Consider the following 22,933-nt stretch of genomic DNA (forward strand, 5'->3'; position numbering starts at 1 on the left):
TGGAGAACCCAACCCTTGATGGAACCAGATCCTGGTCCATGGAGAACCCAACCCTTGATGGAACCAGATCCTGGTCCATGGAGAACCCAACCCTTGATGGAACCAGATCCTGGTCCATGGAGAACCCAACCCTTGATGGAACCAGATCCTGGTCCATGGAGAACCCAACCCTTGATGGAACCAGATCCTGGTCCATGGAGAACCCAACCCTTGATGGAACCAGATCCTGGTCCATGGAGAACCCAACCCTTGATGGAACCAGATCCTGGTCCATGGAGAACCCAACCCTTGATGGAACCAGATCCTGGTCCATGGAGAACCCAACCCTTGATGGAACCAGATCCTGGTCCATGGAGAACCCAACCCTTGATGGAACCAGATCCTGGTCCATGGAGAACCCAACCCTTGATGGAACCAGATCCTGGTCCATGGAGAACCCAACCCTTGATGGAACCAGATCCTGGTCCATGGAGAACCCAACCCTTGATGGAACCAGATCCTGGTCCATGGAGAACCCAACCCTTGATGGAACCAGCTCCTGGTCCATGGAGAACCCAACCCTTGATGGAACCAGATCCTGGTCCATGGAGAACCCAACCCTTGATGGGACCAGATCCTGGTCCATGGAGAACCCAACCCTTGATGGAACCAGGTCTTGGTCCATGGAGAACCCAACCCTTGATGGAACCAGATCCTGGTCCATGGAGAACCCAACCCTTGATGGAACCAGATCCTGGTCCATGGAGAACCCAACCCTTGGTGGAACCAGATCCTGGTGCATGGAGAACCCAACCCTTGATGGAACCAGCTCCTGGTCCATGCCCCCCCACCCCACCACGTCCATTGAACCCCTCCACTCACTGCAGAAGGCCGCCGTGCGCCATGGTCCGACCTGGACACCTCTGCTCTGACAGGCGGTCACATAGGCCCCAATGGAGCTGCAAACGGCCTCTTGGTGGCCTTCATAGACACAAGCATCATAGAGGCACTCCTCCCAGTAAGGCGCTGGGTCAACGGTGCCGTGGCACTGGGCCAGAGGTCCCCTCTTCTTCACCAGGAGGCCGCAGTGCTTGTCCCCCCCATAGGCGCGCTTCTCCTCCTCGCTGCACCCTGGGGCCCCTTCGGTGCTCCCCTTTTGGCACCCATCGGTGGCCACCTCCCAAGCGGCCCCAAACTGGGTCTCGTTGGTGGCCACGTCCCCATTGGGCAGAACCAGGTCGTCCTCGGGGTCCCCGTTGGCGTTGCCGCAGAGGCCGCAGACGGCGCCGGCGTAGGCGCTGGGGAGGAGGACCCTGGCGTGGCTGCGCCAATCGAAGGTGAGGGTGAGGCCGAAGGCGGTGGTGATGAAGCCGTGGAAGCCGCTGAGGTGGGCCCGGAGCTCCTCGCTGTGCTCAAAGGGGAGCTCCACCAGGACGCCGTTGACCTGGGTGGGTGGGGCAATGGGGTGATGGGGGACGGGGGGCAACCAAGAGGCCATGGGAGGAGGTGGGGGTGGGGTCGAGTGGACACAAATGGTGGGCAATGAGGTTGAAACCCATTGGAATGGCATAGAAGGACCTTGGAACCCATCTAAGCACCATAGAAGAGCCTTGGAGCCCATCTAAACACCATGCAAGGACCTTGGAACCCATCTAAACACCATAGAAAGGCCTTGGAACCCATCTAAACACCATGCAAGGACCTTGGATCCCACCTAAACCCCATAGAAGGACCTTGGAGCCCATCTAAACCCCATAGAAGAACATTGGAGCCCACCTAAACCCCATAGAAGAACATTGGAGCCCACCTAACCCCCATAGAAGAACATCGGAGCCCACCTAAACCCCATAGAAGAAGATTGGAGCCCACCTAAACCCCACAGAAGAACATTGGAGCCCACCTAAACCCCATTCAAGGACCTTGGATCCCACCTAAACCCCATAGAAGAACATTGGAGCCCACCTAAACCCCATAGAAGAACATTGGAGCCCATCTAAACCCCATAGAAGAACATTGGAGCCCACCTAAACCCCATAGAAGAACATTGGAGCCCACCTAAACCCCATAGAAGAACACTGGAGCCCATCTAAACCCCATAGAAGGACGTTGGAGCCCACCTAAACCCCATAGAAGGATATTTGAGCCCACCTAAACCCCATAGAAGAACATTGGAGCCCACCTAAACCCCATAGAAGGACCTTGGAGCCCATCTAAACCCCATAGAAGAACATTGAAGCCCACCTAACCCCCATAGAAGAACATTGGAGCCCACCTAAACCCCATAGAAGAACCTTGGACCCCACCTAACCCCCATGCAAGGACCTCAGAGCCCCCCCAATGCCCATCCCCATCACCCCCACCTCCTCCCCCCCTACCTTGACCTTCTTGGGGTGCTCCTGGCTGAGGCCCAGGCTCACGTTGTAGACCTCCAAGGTGACCTCCTTGGTGTAGGAGACCACGGGGCTGCCCCTGTTGCTGTTCTCCACGGTGACCACGAAGGGCACCAGGGTCGGGTCCTGGGAGCAGAGGGCGACCAAGCGGTAGGTGCAGGTCCCCATGAAGTCATAGCGGCGCCCATCGAAGGTGGTGTAATGGGGGTCCCCGGTGGCCACGCAGACGGACCTGCTGGTGGCCACGCACCTCCTCACGCCCTTGACCAGGGAGCAGGCCTCGCCGGGCTTGCAGGCCACCTCCTCGCACACCACCATGGCCAGCGCCGCGTGGCAGCGGCACCGGAGGCTGCAGCGCTCGTCGGCCCAGAACTCCTCGCCGGGGGGGTGGTAACGTCCATCGTGGGTGCAACCACAGCTGGCCACCGGCACGCATTGGCCACCGCTGAGGACGTGGCCCTGGTCGCAAGCGCAGGTCTCCACGCAGGGCTGGCTGCAGGAGGTGGGAGCGTCTCGGTCCGAGCACGTGGCCGGGCAGGAGGTGCCGCAGGGGTCGTAGTGGCTGTGCTCGGGGCATGGTAGGGCTGGAAGGAGGTGGAGATAGAGGAGGACAATGGGGATCCATCACCGTGAAGGGGCTTTGGTTGGGTTGGGGTGGTGGAGGGAAGGTGGTTGAGGAGAGCGTCAATGGTGAGCGAGGAACCAACCGTGTCTTGGGGTCCATCACCAGAAACACGGGGTCATGGAGGCAACCACGCTCCATGGCCACAGGAGACCATGGAGATGCTCCAAGGGCTGGAGAACCCTTGCTATGGAGGTGAGAAGGGTCCATGGGGACCTTGGAGCACCTTCAAGGACCTCAAGGAGCCACCAGGACCCCGGAGATGGGCTTTGGACAAGGGATGGGATGAGGAGAACCGGCTTCCAGTGGGAAGAGTTGAATGGGATCTAAGGGCTCTTCACCATGAAGGTGGTGGGACATCGGAATGGGTTGAATGGAGAAGGTTGGGCTTTGGACAAGGGATGGGATGAGGAGAACCAGCTTCCAGTGGGAAGGGTTGAATGGGATCTAAGGGGTCATCACCATGAAGGTGGTGGGACATCGGAATGGGTTGAATGGAGAAGGTTGGGCTTTGGACAAGGGATGGGATGAGGAGAACCGGCTTCCAGTGGGAAGGGTTGAATGGGATCTAAGGGCTCTTCACCATGAAGGTGGTGGGACATCAGAATGGGTTGAATGGAGAAGGTTGGGCTTTGGACAAGGGATGGGATGAGGAGAACCAGCTTCCAGCGGGAAGAGTTGAATGGGATCTAAGGGGTCATCACCATGAAGGTGGTGGGACATCGGAATGGGTTGAATGGAGAAGGTTGGGCTTTGGACAAGGGATGGGTTGAGGAGAACCAGCTTCCAGTGGGAAGAGTTGAATGGGATCTAAGGGGTCATCACCATGAAGGTGGTGGGACATCGGAATGGGTTGAATGGAGAAGGTTGGGCTTTGGACAAGGGATGGGATGAGGAGAACCGGCTTCCAGTGGGAAGAGTTGAATGGGACCTAAGGGTTCATCACCATGAAGGTGGTGGGACATCGGAATGGGTTGAATGGAGAAGGTTGGGATGACCACGTTGGTTCCAACCCCCCTTAGACACCAATCACAAAGGCTTCAATGGACCCCAATGGGCTCCTTGTCCACGGAGAGCCACCACCAACACTCACGGCAACCCGATGGCGTCCTCCAGTCCCGCACGGTGGCCCCACGCTTCCTGCAGATGGCCGCATAGGCCTCCAGCACGGGGCAGAAGATCTGCTTGGCCCCATCGCCCATGCACACGTCATAGAGGCAGTGGCTGTAGAAGTCCTGTGGTGGGACCACCCCATGGCACGCCTCGAAGGGCCCTTGGAAGCTCTTCTTGATGAGGCCGCAGTAGCGGTTGCCCCCATAGAGCTCCCTCTTCTCCTCCTGGCACAAGGGGCACTCTCCCTCGCAGTGGTGCCAACAGAAGGGGTCCTCCTCCTGCCCATCGAGGACCTCCCAAGCCTGGGCCCAGGCCACCACGGAGGTGAGGTTGGTGCCACCATGGGGGACGTCGTCCTCCGGCCTGAGGTTGAAGTTGCCGCAGAGGCCGCAAGTGTGGCCATAGAAGGTGCTGGGGAGGTCGATGAGGAGGCGCCAGTTCCAGTCGTAGGTGACCCTCAGGCCAAAGGCGGTCTCCACCACGGCGCTGAGGCCGCTCTGGAAGAGGCGGAGCTTGGTGGCCTCCAGGGTGACCGGGAGGAGGGTGGTGACGCCGTCCAGCTGCAGGGAGGGAGGGGGGGACATGGGGTGGGGTGGGCAACCGGGTCATGGCAATGGGAAGCCACCAGTGAGGAGGTGGAAGCACCCATGAGGACGTTCAAGCACTCATTGGTGATGTTCAACCACCCATGAGGACGTTCAAGCACCCATTGATGATGTTCAAGCACTCATTGATGACGTTCAACCACTCATTGGTGATGTTCAAGCACCCATTGATGATGTTCAGCCACTCACTGATGATGTTCAACCACTCATTGATGAGGTTCAACCACTCATTGATGATGTTCAGTCACTCATTGGACCACTCATTGGGTTCCCTTTGAACCCAAATCCCCCTGATTTTGCCCATTTCCCTTGGGTGGACAGAGATACATTGCCCATAGACCTTGATGGTGGCCAAGCTCATGGAGGAGATGGATGGAGAAGGAGATGGATGGAGAAGGAGATGGATGGAGAAGGAGATGGATGGAGAAGGAGATGGATGGAGAAGGGGATGGATGGAGAAGGGGATGGATGGAGAAGGAGATGGATGGAGGAGGAGATGGATGAGAAGGGGATGGATGGAGAAGGAGATGGATGGAGGAGGAGATGGATGAGAAGGAGATGGATGGAGAAGGAGATGGATGGAGAAGGGGATGGATGGAGAAGGGGATGGAAGAGGCCCATTCCCCCCCCAACTTGGTGTCCACTCACCCTGACTTTGCCCACTTCCTTCTGGTGGATGGAGATGCGCTGACCATAGACCTCGACATTGACCAAGCTGACGTAGGAGATGGATCTCACCCCCCCCCGGACGTTGTTCTTGCTCTCCACCTTGAAGGGCACCAAGGAGGTGTCATTCCCACAGGTCTCCACCATGGTGTAGGTGCAGGTCCCTTGGAAGTCAAAGTCCAGCCCGTCAAAGGTGTGGTAATGGGGATCCCCCCAAGCCCAGCAGGTGGCAACCATGGATGGGACACACTTGGCTTGGCCGTCCTTCAGCTTGCACCGCTCCTTGGGTCGGCACCGAAGGGCTTTGCAAGGGTCTGGAAGGAGAAGGAACCAGAGGAGAAACCATGGGAGGTGGACATTAGGATCTCCATGTCCCATTGCTCTTAGTGATGGGCATCAGGGACCTCCATGTCCCATTGACCTTGGAGATGGACATCAGGGACCTCCATGTCCCATTGCTCTTAGTGATGGGCATCAGGATCTCCATGTCCCATTGCCCTTGGAGATGGGCATCAGGGACCTCCATGTCCCATTGCCCTTGGAGATGGACATCAGGGACCTCCATGTCCCATTGCCCTTGGAGATGGGCATCGGGGACCTCCATGTCCCATTGCCCTTGGAGATGGACATCAGGGACCTCCATGTCCCATTGCCCTTGGAGATGGACATCAGGGACCTCCATGTCCCATTGCCCTTGGAGATGGACATCAGGGACCTCCATGTCCCATTGCCCTTGGAGATGGGCATCGGGGACCTCCATGTCCCATTGCCCTTGGAGATGGACATCAGGGACCTCCATGTCCCATTGCCCTTGGAGATGGCATCGGGGACCTCCATGTCCCATTGCCCTTGGAGATGGGCATCAGGGACCTCCATGTCCCATTGCCCTTGGAGATGGGCATCAGGGACCTCCATGTCCCATTGCCCTTGGAGATGGGCATCAGGGGCCTCCATGTCCCATTGCCCTTGGAGATGGACATCAGGGACCTCCATGTCCCATTGCCCTTGGAGATGGGCATCAGGGACCTCCATGTCCCATTGCCCTTGGAGATGGACACCAGGGACCTCCATGTCCCATTGCCCTTGGAGATGGACATCAGGGACCTCCATGTCCCATTGCCCTTGGAGATGGGCATCGGGGACCTCCATGTCCCATTGCCCTTGGAGATGGACATCAGGGACCTCCATGTCCCATTGCCCTTGGAGATGGCATCGGGGACCTCCATGTCCCATTGCCCTTGGAGATGGGCATCAGGGACCTCCATGTCCCATTGCCCTTGGAGATGGACATCGGGGACCTCCATGTCCCATTGCCCTTGGAGATGGGCATCAGGGACCTCCATGTCCCATTGCCCTTGGAGATGGGCATCAGGGGCCTCCATGTCCCATTGCCCTTGGAGATGGACATCAGGGACCTCCATGTCCCATTGCCCTTGGAGATGGGCATCAGGGACCTCCATGTCCCATTGCCCTTGGAGATGGGCATCAGGGACCTCCATGTCCCATTGCCCTTGGAGATGGACATCAGGGACCTCCATGTCCCTTGGAGACCAATGGCCACCATTCCTCCTGCTTTAGGCTTCCCTCCCCATAGACCCTCCAGAGCACCCAATGGACCTCCTCCACCTCCCGCCCCCCATGCAGAAGCCCCCTTGCTCCTCACTTTGGTTGATGCACCCCATGGTCCCGTCCTTGACCTCGCAGGCCTCGTCCTCGGTGCAGCTGTGGTTGCTGCAGGCCCAGCCTTGGCCAGGGACACAGGAACAGCGCTGGTGGCAGCTCTCCTTCAGGACCACCTCGTGGGGCTGCATGGGGAGAGGAGCCAATGGGGTGGGAGGAACCAGGTTGCGTTGACCTCGATGCGTGGAGCCACGTAGGGATGGGGGAAAGCATCGTGCCCTGATGCCCTCAGTTCCATCCTAACCCAACCCATTCCCTTCCTTCACGTGGACCCATGGCAGATGGAAGCCGCTGAGATATCCCCTCTCCAAGGAGCTGTGGGACCATCTAAATGGGTCCAAACTGATGAGGAACCCCCCCCATCACCCCAAAAGAGAAGGTTCCTACCTTGTAGTATTCCCCATCCACAAAGCACCCGCAGCGCTCCTCAGGGACGCAGCCGTGGCCATCGGAGACGTACCCGTGGTGGCATTGACACCCTTCCATGCAGCCCTGGGGACACCTGGAGGCATCTCCAAGGCTTGAGCAGCTCTGGGTGCAGAGCTCGGGGCAAAGGGAGTGGCTGCTGTTGGGTGGGCACTTGAGGGCTGCAATGGAAGCCATGGGGTTGGGTTGGAAGAGTGGGGGGCAACCTCAAGGGTGGGCTTTAAGGGGGTGACGGAAGGGTCAGAACGTTGATGGGGACGGGAGCCATGGGGGCAAGGAGAAGACAACCGGGGCACCAACAAGCAGTGGCATCGGTGGTCACCATGGACCTCCATCTCCAACCCCCCTTAGGAACCGGTTGTAGTGGTTTCAATGGCCCCCGATGAGAGGCGGCTTCTTGGCCATGGAGAGCGGTGGCCACCACTTACGGCACAAGGACGGTTTCCTCCAAGCCTCGATGGTGCCACCAGCATCCTGGCAAGCGATGGAGTAGCTCTGGATGCTCCTGCAGAGGACACCGGTGTCCCCGTCGGCAAGGCAGACATCATGGAGACACGCCTGGAGGTACGGGTCCGGGTCAATGAGGTGGTGGCAGGAGGCAAAAGGTCCCATGGGGACCATGAGGAGGCCACAGTAGTTGGGTTTCTGGAGGACCCTCATCTTCTCCTCCGGGCAGGTGGGGCAATGGTCCTCGGGGCAATGGTCAAGGCAAGGTGCATCGAGGGCCTTCCATGCAGAGCCCAAGGCCGTAGCGTTGGGAGCCTGGTGGCCATCAGGGAGGAGGAGGTCGTCGTCTCCTCGGCCGTTGTAGTTGCCACAGAGCCCACAGAGGTGGCCTCGGTAGCCGGGGGGCACCGTGACCAGGACGTGGTGGAGGAGGTCATAGCGAACCAGGAGGCCGAAGTCAGTGCGGAGCAGGACGCCCACCCCGTGCTGGTGGACCTCAACCTGCCCATGGCTTAGGATGGATGGGAGGTGGTGGGATATGGAGTCCACCTAGGACAGGAGGAGATAAAGGCCACCAATGAGCTCCAAGGAGAAGGTTGTGGAGGTAGGGGTAGGAAGGGCCCTTCCAGCCAAGCTTCCAATGGATTGATGGGAGCTGGAAGGCAAAGGGTGGGTTTGGATTGGACGTAGGGGTGAGGTCTTCTCCCATGGTGGAAACCCAAGCTTGGTAGCTCATGGCCATAAAGTGGGCCCCAAAAGGTCACTATGGATGGAGCTGTCTCCCTCTCACCTCATGCCAAGGTCAATGTGAACCCATAGATGATGATGGTGGACCGCCATCATGGAGCTGTGCCCATCCAACCCCATGCCAAGGTCAATATGAACCCACAGATGATGATGGTGGGCCGCCATCATGGAGCTGTGCCCATCCAACCCCATGCCAAGGTCAATATGAACCCATAGATGATAATGGTGGGCCACCATCACGGAGCTGTGCCCATCCAACCTCATGGCAAGGTCAATATGAGCCCATAGATGATGATGGTGGGCCGCCATCATGGAGCTGTGCCCATCCAACCTCATGGCAAGGTCAATATGAACCCATAGATGATGATGGTGGGCCGCCATCATGGAGCTGTGCCCATCCAACCCCATGGCAAGGTCAATATGAACCCATAGATGACAATGGTGGGCCACCATCATGGAGCTGTGCCCATCCAACCCCATGGCAAGGTCAATATGAACCCATAGATGATAATGGTGGGCCACCATCATGGAGCTGTGCCCATCCAACCCCATCCCAAAGCCAACATGCCCCCCTAGACCTCACCACCACAACCATAGTGTGGTGGACCTCCAAGCACCACCTTACCAGCACACTCCTCCTGCCTTGCATCAAGGTCAACGTGAGCCCATGGACCTCAATGGTCACCGTTTGGATGCTGGAGGCCTTCTTCTTCTGCCGAGCATCCTTCTGGACCTTCACCACGAAGGAGTCCAGGTCACCAGAGCAGGTCTCAGCGAGGACATAGGAGCAGGTACCGGACATGTTGAAAGCCACCCCATCAAAGGACACGTAGCTGCGGTCCCCGGTGGCCACGCAGGTCCCTGGGGCAGTAGATGGGCATTGGAAGACCCCATTGATGACTTCTCCTTCCCCATCAATGGGACAAGAGGTCTCCTGGCAGTCCACGGTGCCACCGGCCTGGCAGTGACACTCCTCCTGCATGGAGGGGTAGAAGGTCTCGTTGGCCTTGTAGTAGAAGTCCTGATGGTGGCAACCACACTGGGCCATGGGGACGCATTCGTCACCGCTGAGCACGAAGCCTTGGTCGCAGACGCAACCCTCGTGGCACTGGGTCCTCGTGGGGCACCTTGTGGAGGTGTGGATGGAGCTGCAGGTCTGGGAGCAGGCCTCGGAGCAGAGCTCGTAGTGGCTTCGTGGAGGACAGGAGATATCTGCCATGGGACATGGGGATCCATGAGGGGCAAGGCAATGCCACCCCATGTGCTCCAGTTCTACGCTTGGGGGGCACCACATGGGAGATGGGTTTAAGCCATGGTTGCACCTCATCTCTGCCCCCTTATGGACATCGAGAAGGTTGAGGTGTCCATAATGGTGATGGAACCATGGGAGATGGGTTTAAGCCATGGTTGCACCTCTATGGACATTGAGAAGGTTGAGGTGTCCATGAAGGTGATGGACACATGGGAGATGGCTTTAAGCCATGGTTGCACCTCATCTCTGCCCCCTTATGGACATTGTGAAGGTTGAGGTGTCCATAACGGTGATGAGAACATGGGAGATGGGTTTAAGCCATGGTTGGGCCTCATCTCTGCCTCCTTATGGCCATTGTGAAGGTTGAGGTGTCCATAACGGTGGTGGACACATGGGAGATGGATTTAAGCCATGGTTGCACCTCTATGGACATTGAGAAGGTTGAGGTGTCCATAACGGTGGTGGACACATGGGAGATGGCTTTAAGCCATGGTTGCACCTCATCTCTGCCTCCTTATGGACATTGAGAAGGTTGAGGTGTCCGTAACGGTGATGGACACATGGGAGATGGGTTTAAGCCATGGTTGGGCCTCATCTCTGCCTCCTTATGGACATCGAGAAGGTTGAGGTGTCCATAAAGAGGATGGGAACATGGGAGATGGGTTTAAGCCATGGTTGGGCCTCATCTCTGCCTCCTTATGGACATTGTGAAGGTTGAGGTGTCCATAACGGTGGTGGAACCAAGCTAAGAAGGGTTCCTGGTCACTGGAACCGAGATGATGGGCTCCTCCTGGTCATTGCCTATGGGCAGAGCTGATGGCCCCTATCTAAGGAGGCTTCTTGGCCCTGCTGGACCAACCTAGCTGCTGAGTGCGATCCCCACCTCCCTGCTTGAGCTCCACAGGGTTCGGGGCTTCCCTTGGACATCCCCAACCATCCACAAAGCCCAAGCCCAGCCTCTGATCCCCACTCACTGCAGAAGTCCTCGGTCCTCCACATCCCAATGGGGACACCAGCAGCTCGGCAGGCGGCAGCGTAATGGGCCAGGATGGGACACGCCACCCCGTCCCGATGCGGGAAGAGGCAGGAATCATGGACACAGCTCTGGAAGAACCTGGTGGCATCTACATGGGCATGGCAAGCTCCAAAAGGGCCCTGGGTTTGCTTGAGGAGCCCACAACCCATCTCGGAGTCTTCTCCTTGCTGTTGCCCCCTATGGGGACACTCCACGTTGAAGAGCTCCACGCACCCTGGGATGTCCATCACCTTGAGGTGGGCTCCAGAGGCGCCAACGCTGCTGTTCTTCATCATCATCATCACCATCATCACCTCATCCTCCCGGTTGCCGTTGTAGTTGCCACAGAGGCCACACAAGGCATCGGAGTAAGTGCTGGGCACCGAGACCAGGACTTGGCTTTGCCAATCGTAGGTGACGGTGAGGCCGAAGTCGGTCTCCACCACGGCCCCTTGGGCACCTCTGGAGATGGAGATCTTCTGCTCCGGGTGGTGGTAGGGGAGGTTGACCAAGCGGTCGTTGATCTGGGGGGCAAGAGGCAAGAAGAAGCCATTATTTGGGGTCCAAGCCTCGGTTCTCCACCACCTTGACTCCAATCACCCCATGGATGGCCCCATAACCACGTGCCCACCATCAGGTATGGACCTGCTTCAGGTGGAGATCCATGATGAGGACATTAACCCTCATCCATGGGGTTGGTCGCATTGCCCACATTGGCTTCCACCCATCCAACCCCGAGCTCTGGGTCTCAATGTGGTTGAAGGAGACCCTTCAGTGCTCCCCAATGGACGGAAGAGAAGGGTTGAGGAGCAGGAGAAGATGAAGAAGCAGCCACAAAACCCACCATGACTTTACCAGGGTGGTCCCTCTTGATGGCGACGGTCTTGCCATAGACCTCAACCATCACGAGCGCGATGGAGGACAGCTCCTCCTCTTCGTGCCCGTTCTGCACCAACACCTGGAAGTCCACCAGCTCCTGCCTCGTCCCACACAACCCAGCGAGCTGGTAGAGGCAGGACCCTCGGAAGGTGAAGCTCCCACCATCAAAGGTCTCATAATGGGTGGCCCCAACAGCAGAGCAGGTCCCATAGCTCTTGGGGTAACAGCCTTGGATGCCCCCTTCCACCCGGCACTCTTCCCCATGGCTGCAGCTGGACCATTGACACCGGGGCCCTTGGAGCTCGGGGTCACAGCGGCACCGTTGGGTGCAGTTGGTGTCGCCCCAAAAGACCTCGTGGGGACCATGGAGGAGGCCCTCGAAGACGCAACCGCACTCGGTTTGGGGGACGCAGTCGTTGAGGTCCAGCACGAAGCCCTGGTGGCACTCGCAGGTCTCAACGCAGGTCGTGGGGTCACAGGTGGGTGGGAGGGCAGTGGGGTTGCAGGTGGTGGGGCAGGGGGTGCCACAAGAGGTGTAGGTGCTGTTCATGGGGCAGGGGAGGGCTGTGGAGGGGATGGGACACAATGGTTGTGGTGGGATGGGACACAATGGTTGGGGTGGGATGGGACACAAGGGTTGGGGTGGGATGGGACACAAGGGTTGGAGTGGGATGGGACACAAGGGTTGGGGTGGGATGGGACACAAGGGTTGGGGTGGGATGGGACAATGGGGTTGGGGTGGGATGGGACACAAGGGTTGGGGTGGGATGGGACACAAGGGTTGGGGTGGGATGGGACACAATGGATGGGGTGGGATGGGACACAAGGGTTGGGGTGGGATGGGACACAAGGGTTGGGGTGGGATGGGACACAAGGGTTGGAGTGGGATGGGACACAAGGGTTGGGGTGGGATGGGACACAAGGGTTGGGGTGGGATGGGACAATGGGGTTGGGGTGGGATGGGACACAAGGGTTGGGGTGGGATGGGACACAAGGGTTGGGGTGGGATGGGACACAATGGATGGGGTGGGATGGGACACAAGGATTGGGATGGGATGGGACTTTCTACATAGACTTCCTGGAGTCTCCATGGTCTTCCTGGAGTCTCCATGGTCATTCCATGCCCCTCTTCCCACACAACCCATCCCACCTCACTTTAGGCCTCCATGGTGACACCACCATCCCCATTGCCCCCATTGCCCTTCCTCCTCTTCTCCTCCTTCCCACCCCAGCACCCCTTGACTCCACCCAAAGGGAGGACCTTGGGATCTACTCACGGCACCGCGCCGGTGTCCTCCAGTCCCCGATGGTGACCCCTTCCTCTCTGCAGCTATCTGCATAGGCTTCGAGGGCTTGGCACAGCATGGCATGGAGCCCACCGTTGGCACACAGGTCATAGACGCAGTTGTCCACGTAGACCTTGGGGTTGATGGTGGCGTGGCACCTCCAGAAGGGCCCCGTGCCTTGGGTCATCATCCCACACCACATCTCCTCCTGGTACCGGGCCACCTCATCCCATTGGCACCGCTCACAGGCCCCACTGCAGTCATCCCAACAACGACGGCTCTCATTGGCCACCTTCCAGCTCGCCCCCAGCTCCACCGCGTCCTGGGCCGCGTCTCCATCAGGTTTGAGGGCGTCATCTTGGGGGTCACCGTTGGCGTTGCCGCACAGGCCGCACACTTTGCCATTGAGGGCACTGGGGAGCCTCAGCGCCACGCGGGCGTCCCAGTCATAGAGGACCTTGAGCTTGAAGGCTGTCTGAAGCAGCATGGAGCGGCCCCGTTGCCGCAGGTGGAGCTTCCCATCGGAGAGGGTGATGGGGAGGTGGGAGCGGTGGTTGTTGACCTGGGGGAGGAAGGAAACCCCATGGAGGACCCCAAAAAACATCTAAAATTGGGGTGAAATTGAAGGGTTTGAGGATTTTTGGAGGTTTCTTCTTCAAGAGGTCACCATGAAGCTCATTGAGGTTGGACGCGACCCTATAGATGCATCGTTGCTTTGGGTTGACTTACCCTCACCATGCCGTTCTCCGACCTGACCGCCACGATGGTCACGCCATAGACACGGATGGTGATGGAACCAACATAGGAGACCTTCAGGTTGCCCCGGTGCTCGTTCTTGGCCTCGATGCTGAAGATGGGCAGGGTTGGGTCCGGGTCACAGGTCTTGGTCAAGGTGTAGGTGCAGGTGCCCATGAAGTCAAAGGGGTGCCCATCGAAGGTCCTATAGTGAGGGTCGCCGGTGGCCCAGCAGGTTGAGAAGGTCTCCTGGACACATTTAGGTTGCCCGTCCACCATCACACACTTGTCCTTGCAGGCCAGGTCTTGGCATGAAAGAGGAGGAGAAGCTGCAGAGAAAGAGGGGAGAAACCCATGGAGAAGAGGAAGAGGGGAGGAACCCATGGAGGAGAAGAGGAAGAGGGGAGAAACCCATGGAGAGGAGGAAGAGGGGAGGAACCCATGGAGGAGAAGAGGAAGAGGGGAGAAACCCATGGAGAAGAAGAGAAAGAGGGGAGGAACCCATGGAGGAGAGGAAGAGGGGAGGAACCCATGGAGGAGAAGAGGAAGAGGGGAGAAACCCATGGAGGAGAAGAGAAAGAGGGGAGAAACCCATGGATGGCCACCATGGAGAAGACCTGCCCATTGAGAACACCCCAACCATGGTGCTGACCATACTCACCGGTGGCACAGAGGCCACTGAAGCCATAACCAGCGTAGTTCTGGAAGCCAAAGACCAGGAGCCCAAAAGGTGTCCTCGGGTGCTCCACGCTCTGGATCTCCCCTGCTTTGCTCATGGTGATGGTGGCCCAGGAGAGCTCCGTGTCGGGGATGCTTTGCCAGGGTATGGTCCTCTCCATCCCCTGGTTGAGTGTTATGGAGCTGGTGTCCACGCTGGGCGCCACGAGGCCAACGTGGTTCTCATAGCCGGCCATGCCGATGACCCGGTAGGACTTGCAGTAGGTGGCCACGGGTTGGATGGTGACCATGAAGGGATCTCGCTTCATGGAGCCCTTCTTGGAGCCGGTGAAGAAGAAAACCACCTGGACCCCAGCTGAAGCATTGAGATGGAGGGGAGAGCTTGGGCCCACCTTGACCCTACGGACCTGCCCGGCCACCATGACCTCGGTGGCAACCGCGTTGCCCCTATTGTAGCTAAGGGAGGTCCTCTCCGCTGCCACCACGTAGGCCAAGTCCGTGTCCTTCTGCAGCGGGACGGGAGGGACGATGAAGACCTTGCCCCAGGCCTCAACGGGCAGAAGCTGCTCCACCGCATGGTCGCACCCCGTGTGGACCTTGACACAGCTGTGGCCACTGAGGACCGCTATGGGGTTGTCCGACGTGACCTCGGTGCCGGAGAGGTCGGAGCGGCTCTGGAGCTGGAAGCTGTGGTAGGACCCCAAGGAGACGCGAAGGATGCTCCCGGTGGAGTAGCTCCTCCCTCGGTAGTAGAACCTCCCCTTGGCTTTGATGGTGACGGTGGTCGAGGTCCTTCCGGCCACCACCACCAGCTCCTTGAGCCCGGCTCTTTTGGTGCCCTCCGGTGTCACCACGTAGTACCTGCGGCCCAACATCTCCATGGGTAGCACCACGGTGGCGCCGGTCGTGAGCCTCTTGGTGCTGGTGGCCACCACGGAGATGTCGTTGGTGGCCTGGATGGAGACGGCTTTGTCGGAGAGTTGGTTGCCCACCAGCTCCACGTCGGGTGGGAGGCGGAGGGGAACCGCGGCGCCGGGGCCCAGGGAGATGGTGCTGGTGAAGGCACCACCGCGCGTGGTCACCGTCACCGTGGTGGACGTGGACATGGAGGAGGAGGAGGAGGTGAGGAGGAGATGGGCGTTGAGGTAGGCGCCGTCCTCATCGTTCTGCATGAAGGCCGTGAGGAACTGGGTGCCGGGGAAAGCCAAACTGGGAGGGACTGGAGGAGAAGGTGGGGACAGTGGGAATGTGGTGGGGGTGGGGGTGGATCGATGGGGGTGGGGAGGGGAAAGGGAATGGGGTTTTGGGGGAGAGGTGGGGAATGGGGGAGAATGGGGATGGGGGAATGGGGAATGGAAATGGGGATTGGGGGGGAATGGACTGGGGGAAATGGGAAATGAGGGAGAATGGGGATTGGGGGAATGGGGAATGGAAATGGGGATTGGGGGGAATGGGAACTGGGGGAAATGGGGATTGGGGGAAATGGATTGGGGGAAATGGATTGGGGGAAATGGGAATTGGGGGAAATGGGAATTGGGGGAAATGGGAATTGGTGGAAATGGGAATTGAAATGGGGATTGGGGGAAATGGGAACTGGGGGAAATGGATTGGGGGAAATGGGAATTGGTGGGAATGGGAATTGGTGGGAATGGGAATTGGTGGGAATGGGAATTGGGGGAAATGGGAATTGGTGGGAATGGGAATTGGAAATGGGGAACTGGGGGAAATGGGGATTGGTGGAAATGGGGAACTGGGGGAAATGGGAATTGGTAGGAATGGGGAATTGGTGGAAATGGGGATTGGTGGAAATGGGGATTGGTGGAAATGGGAACTGGGGGAAATGGGGAATTGGTGGAAATGGGGAATTACAGGGAATGAGGATTTGATGCTCAAACCCAAACCCAAAACATGGATTTTATAGGGGGGAAATGAGGGAATTCAAGCTTTTCCTGGGAAAAAAACACCCCAAAAAGGTGAGGAAAGCTCCTGGATTCTAAGTTTAAACAGCAGCGATGGGGATTTGGGGTGAAAAAAGGGGGAATTTGGGCAAAAAAAGCTGTTCTGTGCACTTTTTCATTGAAATAAAGAGGGAAGGAGGGCGTTTGGGGTGAATAATGAGGTTTGGCTGGAGGGAAAAGCAGGGAATGAGGGGGTTTAGGGTGAAAATAGGGAATAATGAGGTTTGGTTGGGTAAAAAACAGAGAATAAGGGGGTTTGGGTTAAAAAAGGGGGCTTTTTGGTGAAAACCAACAGGCAAAGAGAGATTTTTGGTGGAGAGAAGGGTTAATAAAGTGGGAAAGGGGAAAATAGGGAATAAGGGGAAATGTATGGAAAATAAAGGGAATAAAGAGTTTTGCTGCAGAAATATGAAGCAGAAGGGGCTAAAATAAGCTGAAATCAGGGGAAATTGGGGCTTTGGGGATGGGAACGGGGTTGGGTTGATGCTCACCGCAGCACAGAGCCAAGGGAAGCCACCAGAATCCCATCTCCATCCCTGGAAATGCCCCAAATAAGGGAAATGAACCTCTGTTTTTGGGGTAAAAAGAGCCATAAACAGACAAAGAGGAACCTGGGGGTGACCCAAGTGTCCCCAGCATCTCCCTTTAGGTCCCATATTGTCCCCAAAGACCCTTTTATCCCCCATAGAAGCCTCTTGCAAGTCACTTGAGGTTGGGTTCTTCTCACCCCAATGACCCCCACGTTCCCCCTATCTCCAACCCAAACCCCTCCTTGATGCCACCTTCAAGCCATGGTGCCACCAAACCCCAATAGCGATGAATCCAAGCCCTAAAATCCCCCCATTTTGGGTCAAAATGAGGCCAAAATGCAGGGATTTGGCCATTCCCATCTTCTGGATGTTCTTAGAGCCGCTGGTTGCCCCCCATTGCTCAACGTTGATGGGGGATCCATCCAAAAGACCTCAATTTGGGCTTGGGATGGAGAAAAACCCCATTTTTACGTGGTTTTCTTGGGGGTTCCATCCAAAATACCTCAATTTGGGCTTGGGATGGAGAAAAAAACCCACTTTTACGTGGTTTTCTTGGGGGTTCCATCCAAAATACCTCAATTTGGGCTTGGGATGGAGAAAACCCCATTTTTAAGTGGTTTTCTTGGGGGTTCCATCCAAAATACCTCAATTTGGGCTTGGGATGGAGAAAAAACCCCATTTTTATGTGGTTTTCTTGGGGGTTCCATCCAAAATACCTCAATTTGGGCTTGGGATGGAGAAAAACCCCATTTTTATGTGGTTTTCTTGGGGGTTCCATCCAAAATACCTCAATTTGGGCTTGGGATGGAGAAAAAACCCCATTTTTATGTGGTTTTCTTGGGGGTTCCATCCAAAATACCTCAATTTGGGCTTGGGATGGAGGAAACCCCATTTTTACGTGGTTTTCTTGGGGGATCCATCCAAAATATCCCAATTTGGGCTTGGGATGGAGGAAACCCCATTTTTAAGTGGTTTTCTTGGGAATTTGACCCATTTAGGACTTCTTTTTCATGGGTGAAGGCATCTCAGACACCTTCGGCCTAAAGGGACCAACCCATTGCTCCCCAAAGGACCCATAGCACCTACCCTTGGGCTTCTTTCTGCTTCAGCTCCTCTTTGTCCTCCCCAAACCCATGGGTCCGTGAGGTTGGATGAGGGGAATCTGTCGGCTCGATCCCAAAACTTCCCTTTTTATGAGCAAATGGGGCTTATCTGCTGGAGCTCCCATAGGGACCTCTGATAGGAGGAGGAATCGGGGCCAAAAAGGGCTGGAATTGGCCACGTCCCATGGGCAGGAGGTGGGGTTGGGGCTTGGACTGGGAAAGCAGCTCTGGGATTCCAGAGACCTAGAGTCAATGGGGCACATGGTGGAGCCAGAGGACGTGGGGATGTGGGGCTCCAGGGCTTTCCCTGTGGGAAGGATGATGAGGAGGTTGGGGTGGGTGATGTGGTCCCATAGGGATCATTGGGGTGGGTGATGTGGTCCATAGGGGACGTTGGGGTGGGTGATGTGGTCCATAGGGAACGTTGGGATGGGTGATGTGGTCCATAGGGAACGTTGGGGTGGGTGATGTGGTCCATAGGGAACGTTGGGATGGGTGATGTGGTCCCATAGGGAACGTTGGGGTGGGTGATGTGGTCCATAGGGAACGTCGTGATGGGTGCAGGGCCCCTATAGGGACATTGTGATGGATGCAGGACCCCCATAAGGACATTGTGATGGATGCAGGACCCCCATAAGGACATTGTGATGGATGCAGGACCCCCATAGGGACATTCCAATGGGTGCAGGACCCCCATTGTGATGGGTGCAGGACCCCATACCCCACATCCCCACCTGCCCCCCACCACCATTGCAAGGTCCCCACCACCAAGAGCCCCCCAAACCTCCTCCAAACGTACTTGGGTCACGTTCTTCCCATTGCCCCCCCTGTTTGTGGCCTCCAAGGGATGGAACTGGGATGGGATGGAGCTGGTTAATGAGGATCTTCCTTGTGGGAGGCCTGGAGAACATCAAGGCCCAGCTTATCTGTCCATGGCAAGAGCTTATCTGAGGCTCATTAAACATCTGGATGGAGCCAGATGTCTCCCATGACCTTCTGCAGGCCTCAGATGGGCTCTTGAACCCTGGATGGACAGGAAGCTGGCAGATTGCATTGTGTTTATGGGGCTTGGTCCTGATGGGATGGGGTTTCCTCATGGTGGGATGGGTTTCCTCATGGTGGGATGGGTTTTCCTTATGGTGGGATGGGTTTTCCTCATGGTGGGATGGGTTTTCCTCATGGTGGGATGGGTTTCCTCATGGTGGGATGGGTTTCCTCATGGTGGGATGGGTTTTCCTCATGGTGGGATGGGTTTTCCTTATGATGGGATGGGTTTTCCTTATGGTGGGATGGGTTTTCCTTATGGTGGGATGGGTTTTCCTTATGATGGGATGGGTTTTCCTTATGGTGGGATGGGTTTTCCTCATGGTGGGATGGGTTTCCTTATGGTGGGATGGGTTTTCCTCATGGTGGGATGGGTTTCCTCATGGTGGGATGGGTTTCCTCATGGTGGGATGGGTTTCCTCATGGTGGGATGGGTTTCTTCATGGTGGGATGGGTTTTACTCATGGTGGGATGGGTTTCCTCATGGTGGGATGGGTTTTCCTCATGGTGGGATGGGTTTTCCTCATGGTGGGATGGGTTTCCTCATGGTGGGATGGGTTTTACTCATGGTGGGATGGGTTTCCTCATGGTGGGATGGGTTTTCCTCATGGTGGGATGGGTTTCCTCATGGTGGGATGGGTTTCCTCATGGTGGGATGGGTTTTCCTCATGGTGGGATGGGTTTCCTCATGGTGGGATGGGTTTTCCTTATGGTGGGATGCGTTTCTTCATGGTGGGATGGGTTTCCTCATAGTGGGATGGGTTTTCCTCATGGTGGGATGGGTTTTCCTCATGGTGGGATGGGTTTTCCTTATGGTGGGATGGGTTTTCCTCATGGTGGGATGGGTTTTCCTCATGGTGGGATGGGTTTCCTCATGGTGGGATGGGTTTCCTCATGGTGGGATGGGTTTCCTCATGGTGGGATGGGTTTTCCTCATGGTGGGATGGGTTTCCTCATGGTGGGATGGGTTTCTTCATGGTGGGATGGGTTTTCCTCATGGTGGGATGGGTTTCCTCATGGTGGGATGGGTTTTCCTCATGGTGGGATGGGTTTCCTCATGGTGGGATGGGTTTCTTCATGGTGGGATGGGTTTCCTCATGGTGGGATGGGTTTCCTCATGGTGGGATGGGTTTCCTCATGGTGGGATGGGTTTCCTCATGGTGGGATGGGTTTCCTCATGGTGGGATGGGTTTTCCTCATGGTGGGATGGGTTTCTTCATGGTGGGATGGACCCTGAAGACCTTCAGGTTAAAAGAAGGGGCAGGACGTGACCCCAAACCCATTTCTTGCTGCCTGAGCTCCGCTTTCCTTCGTTCCCTTGGGACATCAAACCACAGTGAGGAGATCCAGGTAGGACGTTTGATTTCCATCTTCTCCCTTGGGAAATGGGATATTCCATGGGATTATGGAACGGGTTCAGCTTAGAAGGGCCCTGAAGCTCATCCAGTTCCAACCAAGGGACATGGACCAAGCCCCATCTAACCTGGCCTTGAACCTTCTCCAGTCAACCCATTCCGATGTCCCAGTACCCTCCTGGTGAAGAACTTCCTTAGATCCCATCCAACTCTTCCCTTTTCCAGTTGGAAGCTGCTCCTCGCCCTCCCATTGGAGAAGGCCCTCGCTTTGGAGGCGTTGGGATGAAGGCCTCGTTCCAGGTCCTGCTCCTGCTCTTAGGTAGGTGGGAAGGAGACATCTGAGGATGCTCCGGTCCTGGGTGATGGTTGCTCCTCTTTCCCTTCCATGTCTTCTCCAGGAGCTGTGGGGAGCGTCCAAGCAGCAGAAGACAAAGGTGGGTCCTCACATCATCCAAAACTGGGTTTTTCCACCCAAAATGGGCTTGTTTCTGCTTCGTGGGGTGGGAAAGGAGCTTCCATAGGGGAATATGGGTGTTGGGGGTCCTCTTCTTGCCTCATCTACCCCACTTTTACCCTTTGGCCACCATGGAGAAGCCAACCCTGCTTGACCCACATGGAGCTCAGGCCCCATTTAAGACCAAGGGGGTGGCTTCCACCCCAAAGACCATGGGATGGGGTTGGGATGTCCACCAATAGCTCAACCTCTGTGTTCCCCCAGTATCCCTGCTCTACCCCTATGGTCTGGAGCAACAGGACCAGAAGAACCCCAAGCTGGATGATGGGACATCAGAGAGGGTCACCCTCACTGTGCCCTTCACCTTCTATGGCCAGGAGCACCAAACCCTCTATGTAAGTGAGTGAAGATCCCACCACTTCCAAGAGCACCTCCCAGTTCCCCATCCCCACCTTTCCTTCTGCTCCATTCCATCCCTTTCCCCCCAGTTTGGTCCCATTTCTGGTGTATCCAAGTGTCCTCCTATGGCCGGTGGGTCCTAGGAGAAGACCTCCCATGGAGGAGGCCACATTTAGGGACGGGGCAATGGTGCCTTCAAGCATGGTCATGGAGATGCAGAGGTCAATGGCAAGACCACATCTGGATCCCAGCTCCACGGGTGGTGCTGGTGGGGCTCCAATGGAGGTTGGGGTTGACCCGATGATGTCTTCTCCAGGTCAACAACAACGGGGTCATCTCCTTTGACACCCGGGTCAACCAGTACACCCCAGACCCCTTCCCATTGGCTGATGGACGCCCCTTTGTGGCCCCATACTGGGCCGACGTGGACAACGTGCTTGGAGGAGATGTCTTCTACCGCCAGACCACCGACCCAGCGCTGCTGGCCCTCATCACCAGCGACATCAACCAGTACTTCCCCACCATCCCCTACACGGCCACATGGGCTCTGGTGGCCACCTGGGACCATGTGGCCTACTATGGCTCTACCAGCACCAAGGTAAGGCCCATAGGTATGGCTTGAAGGGCAGGTGAGGCCCATGTGTTGACCTCATCCCCCTATGGAAGAAGCTGTGGTAGATCCCATCTTCTGGTGGACACCAAAGGAACCAGCTTGGATGCTCCATTCCTCACCAAGAGAACTTCCTTAGCACCCCCCCCATCCCCATCTCCTCATCCCACCACCTCTGGTGTCCATCTCCCCCTTCCTTTCTGCAGGGCAACACCTTCCAAGCCATCCTCACCACCGACACCAGGAGCTCCTTCATCATCCTCAACTACTGGGATATCCAATGGACTACAGGGGCAGCAAGCGATGGGGACCCCGAAACGGGGCTTGGTGGGACCCCAGCCCACGTATGTGGGGAAAGGAGAAGGCCATGGGATGGGGTTGGGAACGGGGGAGAAGGTCGGTGCCATCTTTGACCCATACTTGTAGAGGACAATGCCCAAATAGAGGTTTATGGGTGAAGAACTGGCCGTGCCCCATAACACAGATTGGGCGGCCACCACCACCACCACCAATAGGAGGTTGTCCCATGCCATGGGTGGGATCCACCTCCTGCATCCCCCTTGTTGGCCCCTTTTCCAGGCTGGCTTCAACAGTGGAGATGACACCAACTTCTACAACATCCCTGGCTCCCAAACGGAAGCCATCCTCAACATCACCAAGAGCTCCAACGTCAACGTCCCGGGGCGATGGGTCTTCCAAGTGGATGACTTCAAGGTGCCCGGGGTCCCAACCGAGGCGCCCAAGGTGCCCGAGAGCGACAGCTGCTGGTTGTAAGGTGGGTTTTGGGGTGAAAACCTCAGGAAAAGGGACAATTGAGGCAGTTTTCATCCCTTTGAGGTCTTGGTTTCTTCCAACAGCTCCATCAAACCCATTGGGCCAGAAGAACCCATTGGTGTCCTCACCATGCATTGGACCCAATGGGATGCATCAACCTCCACTAGAGCACTTGGGACATGGTGG

At 56.8% G+C, this 22,933-nt stretch overlaps 2 protein-coding genes across 3 annotated transcripts; one reads left to right on the plus strand and one right to left on the minus strand.

Annotated features, from left to right (window-relative positions):
• Positions 1-1,174: 1,174 nt before the first annotated feature.
• Positions 1,175-15,692, minus strand: LOC133219253 (IgGFc-binding protein-like; the record flags this gene model as incomplete). The annotated part of the gene is made up of 13 exons (XM_061366433.1): positions 14,504-15,692; positions 13,837-14,171; positions 13,099-13,669; positions 11,787-12,385; positions 10,902-11,466; positions 9,301-9,887; positions 7,910-8,477; positions 7,443-7,642; positions 7,039-7,180; positions 5,358-5,689; positions 4,085-4,664; positions 2,355-2,953; positions 1,175-1,423 (listed from the first exon to the last, which is right to left on the minus strand). Coding segments are annotated over exons 1-13 (6,516 nt in total), but the record flags the coding sequence as incomplete, so codon positions are not given.
• A 4,703-nt stretch (positions 15,693-20,395) lies between these two features.
• LOC133219252 (alpha-tectorin-like) lies at positions 20,396-22,887 on the plus strand. 2 transcript variants are annotated; one of them, XM_061366432.1, is made up of 8 exons: positions 20,396-20,505; positions 20,736-20,829; positions 20,909-20,944; positions 21,229-21,359; positions 21,680-21,961; positions 22,180-22,317; positions 22,553-22,748; positions 22,831-22,887. In XM_061366432.1, the coding sequence occupies exons 2-7, from the start codon at positions 20,793-20,795 to the stop codon at positions 22,745-22,747; spliced, it is 819 nt and encodes a 272-aa protein (XP_061222416.1). In that variant the 5' UTR covers positions 20,396-20,505; positions 20,736-20,792; the 3' UTR covers position 22,748; positions 22,831-22,887. The 2 variants fall into 2 exon arrangements, with proteins under 2 accessions (XP_061222416.1, XP_061222415.1); XM_061366431.1 differs by having other exon boundaries at positions 20,464-20,505; positions 20,660-20,829.
• The last annotated feature ends 46 nt before the right edge of the window (positions 22,888-22,933 follow it).

This window comes from Neopsephotus bourkii, unplaced genomic scaffold, assembly GCF_033783945.1.
Source record: "Neopsephotus bourkii isolate Nb327-2 ecotype Australia unplaced genomic scaffold, CSIRO-AGI_Nbou_v1 NB_1343, whole genome shotgun sequence".
Taxonomy (NCBI): Eukaryota; Metazoa; Chordata; class Aves; order Psittaciformes; family Psittacidae; genus Neopsephotus; species Neopsephotus bourkii.

Coding starts and splice junctions, on each gene's coding strand:
- LOC133219252 (XM_061366432.1), top strand. CDS start 20,793: ATGAAGGCCTCGTTCCAGGTCCTGCTCCTGCTCTTAG. Junction 20,830..20,908: donor GGTCCTGCTCCTGCTCTTAG/GTAGGTGGGAAG, acceptor TGTCTTCTCCAG/GAGCTGTGGGGAGCGTCCAA. Junction 21,360..21,679: donor AGGAGCACCAAACCCTCTAT/GTAAGTGAGTGA, acceptor TGTCTTCTCCAG/GTCAACAACAACGGGGTCAT.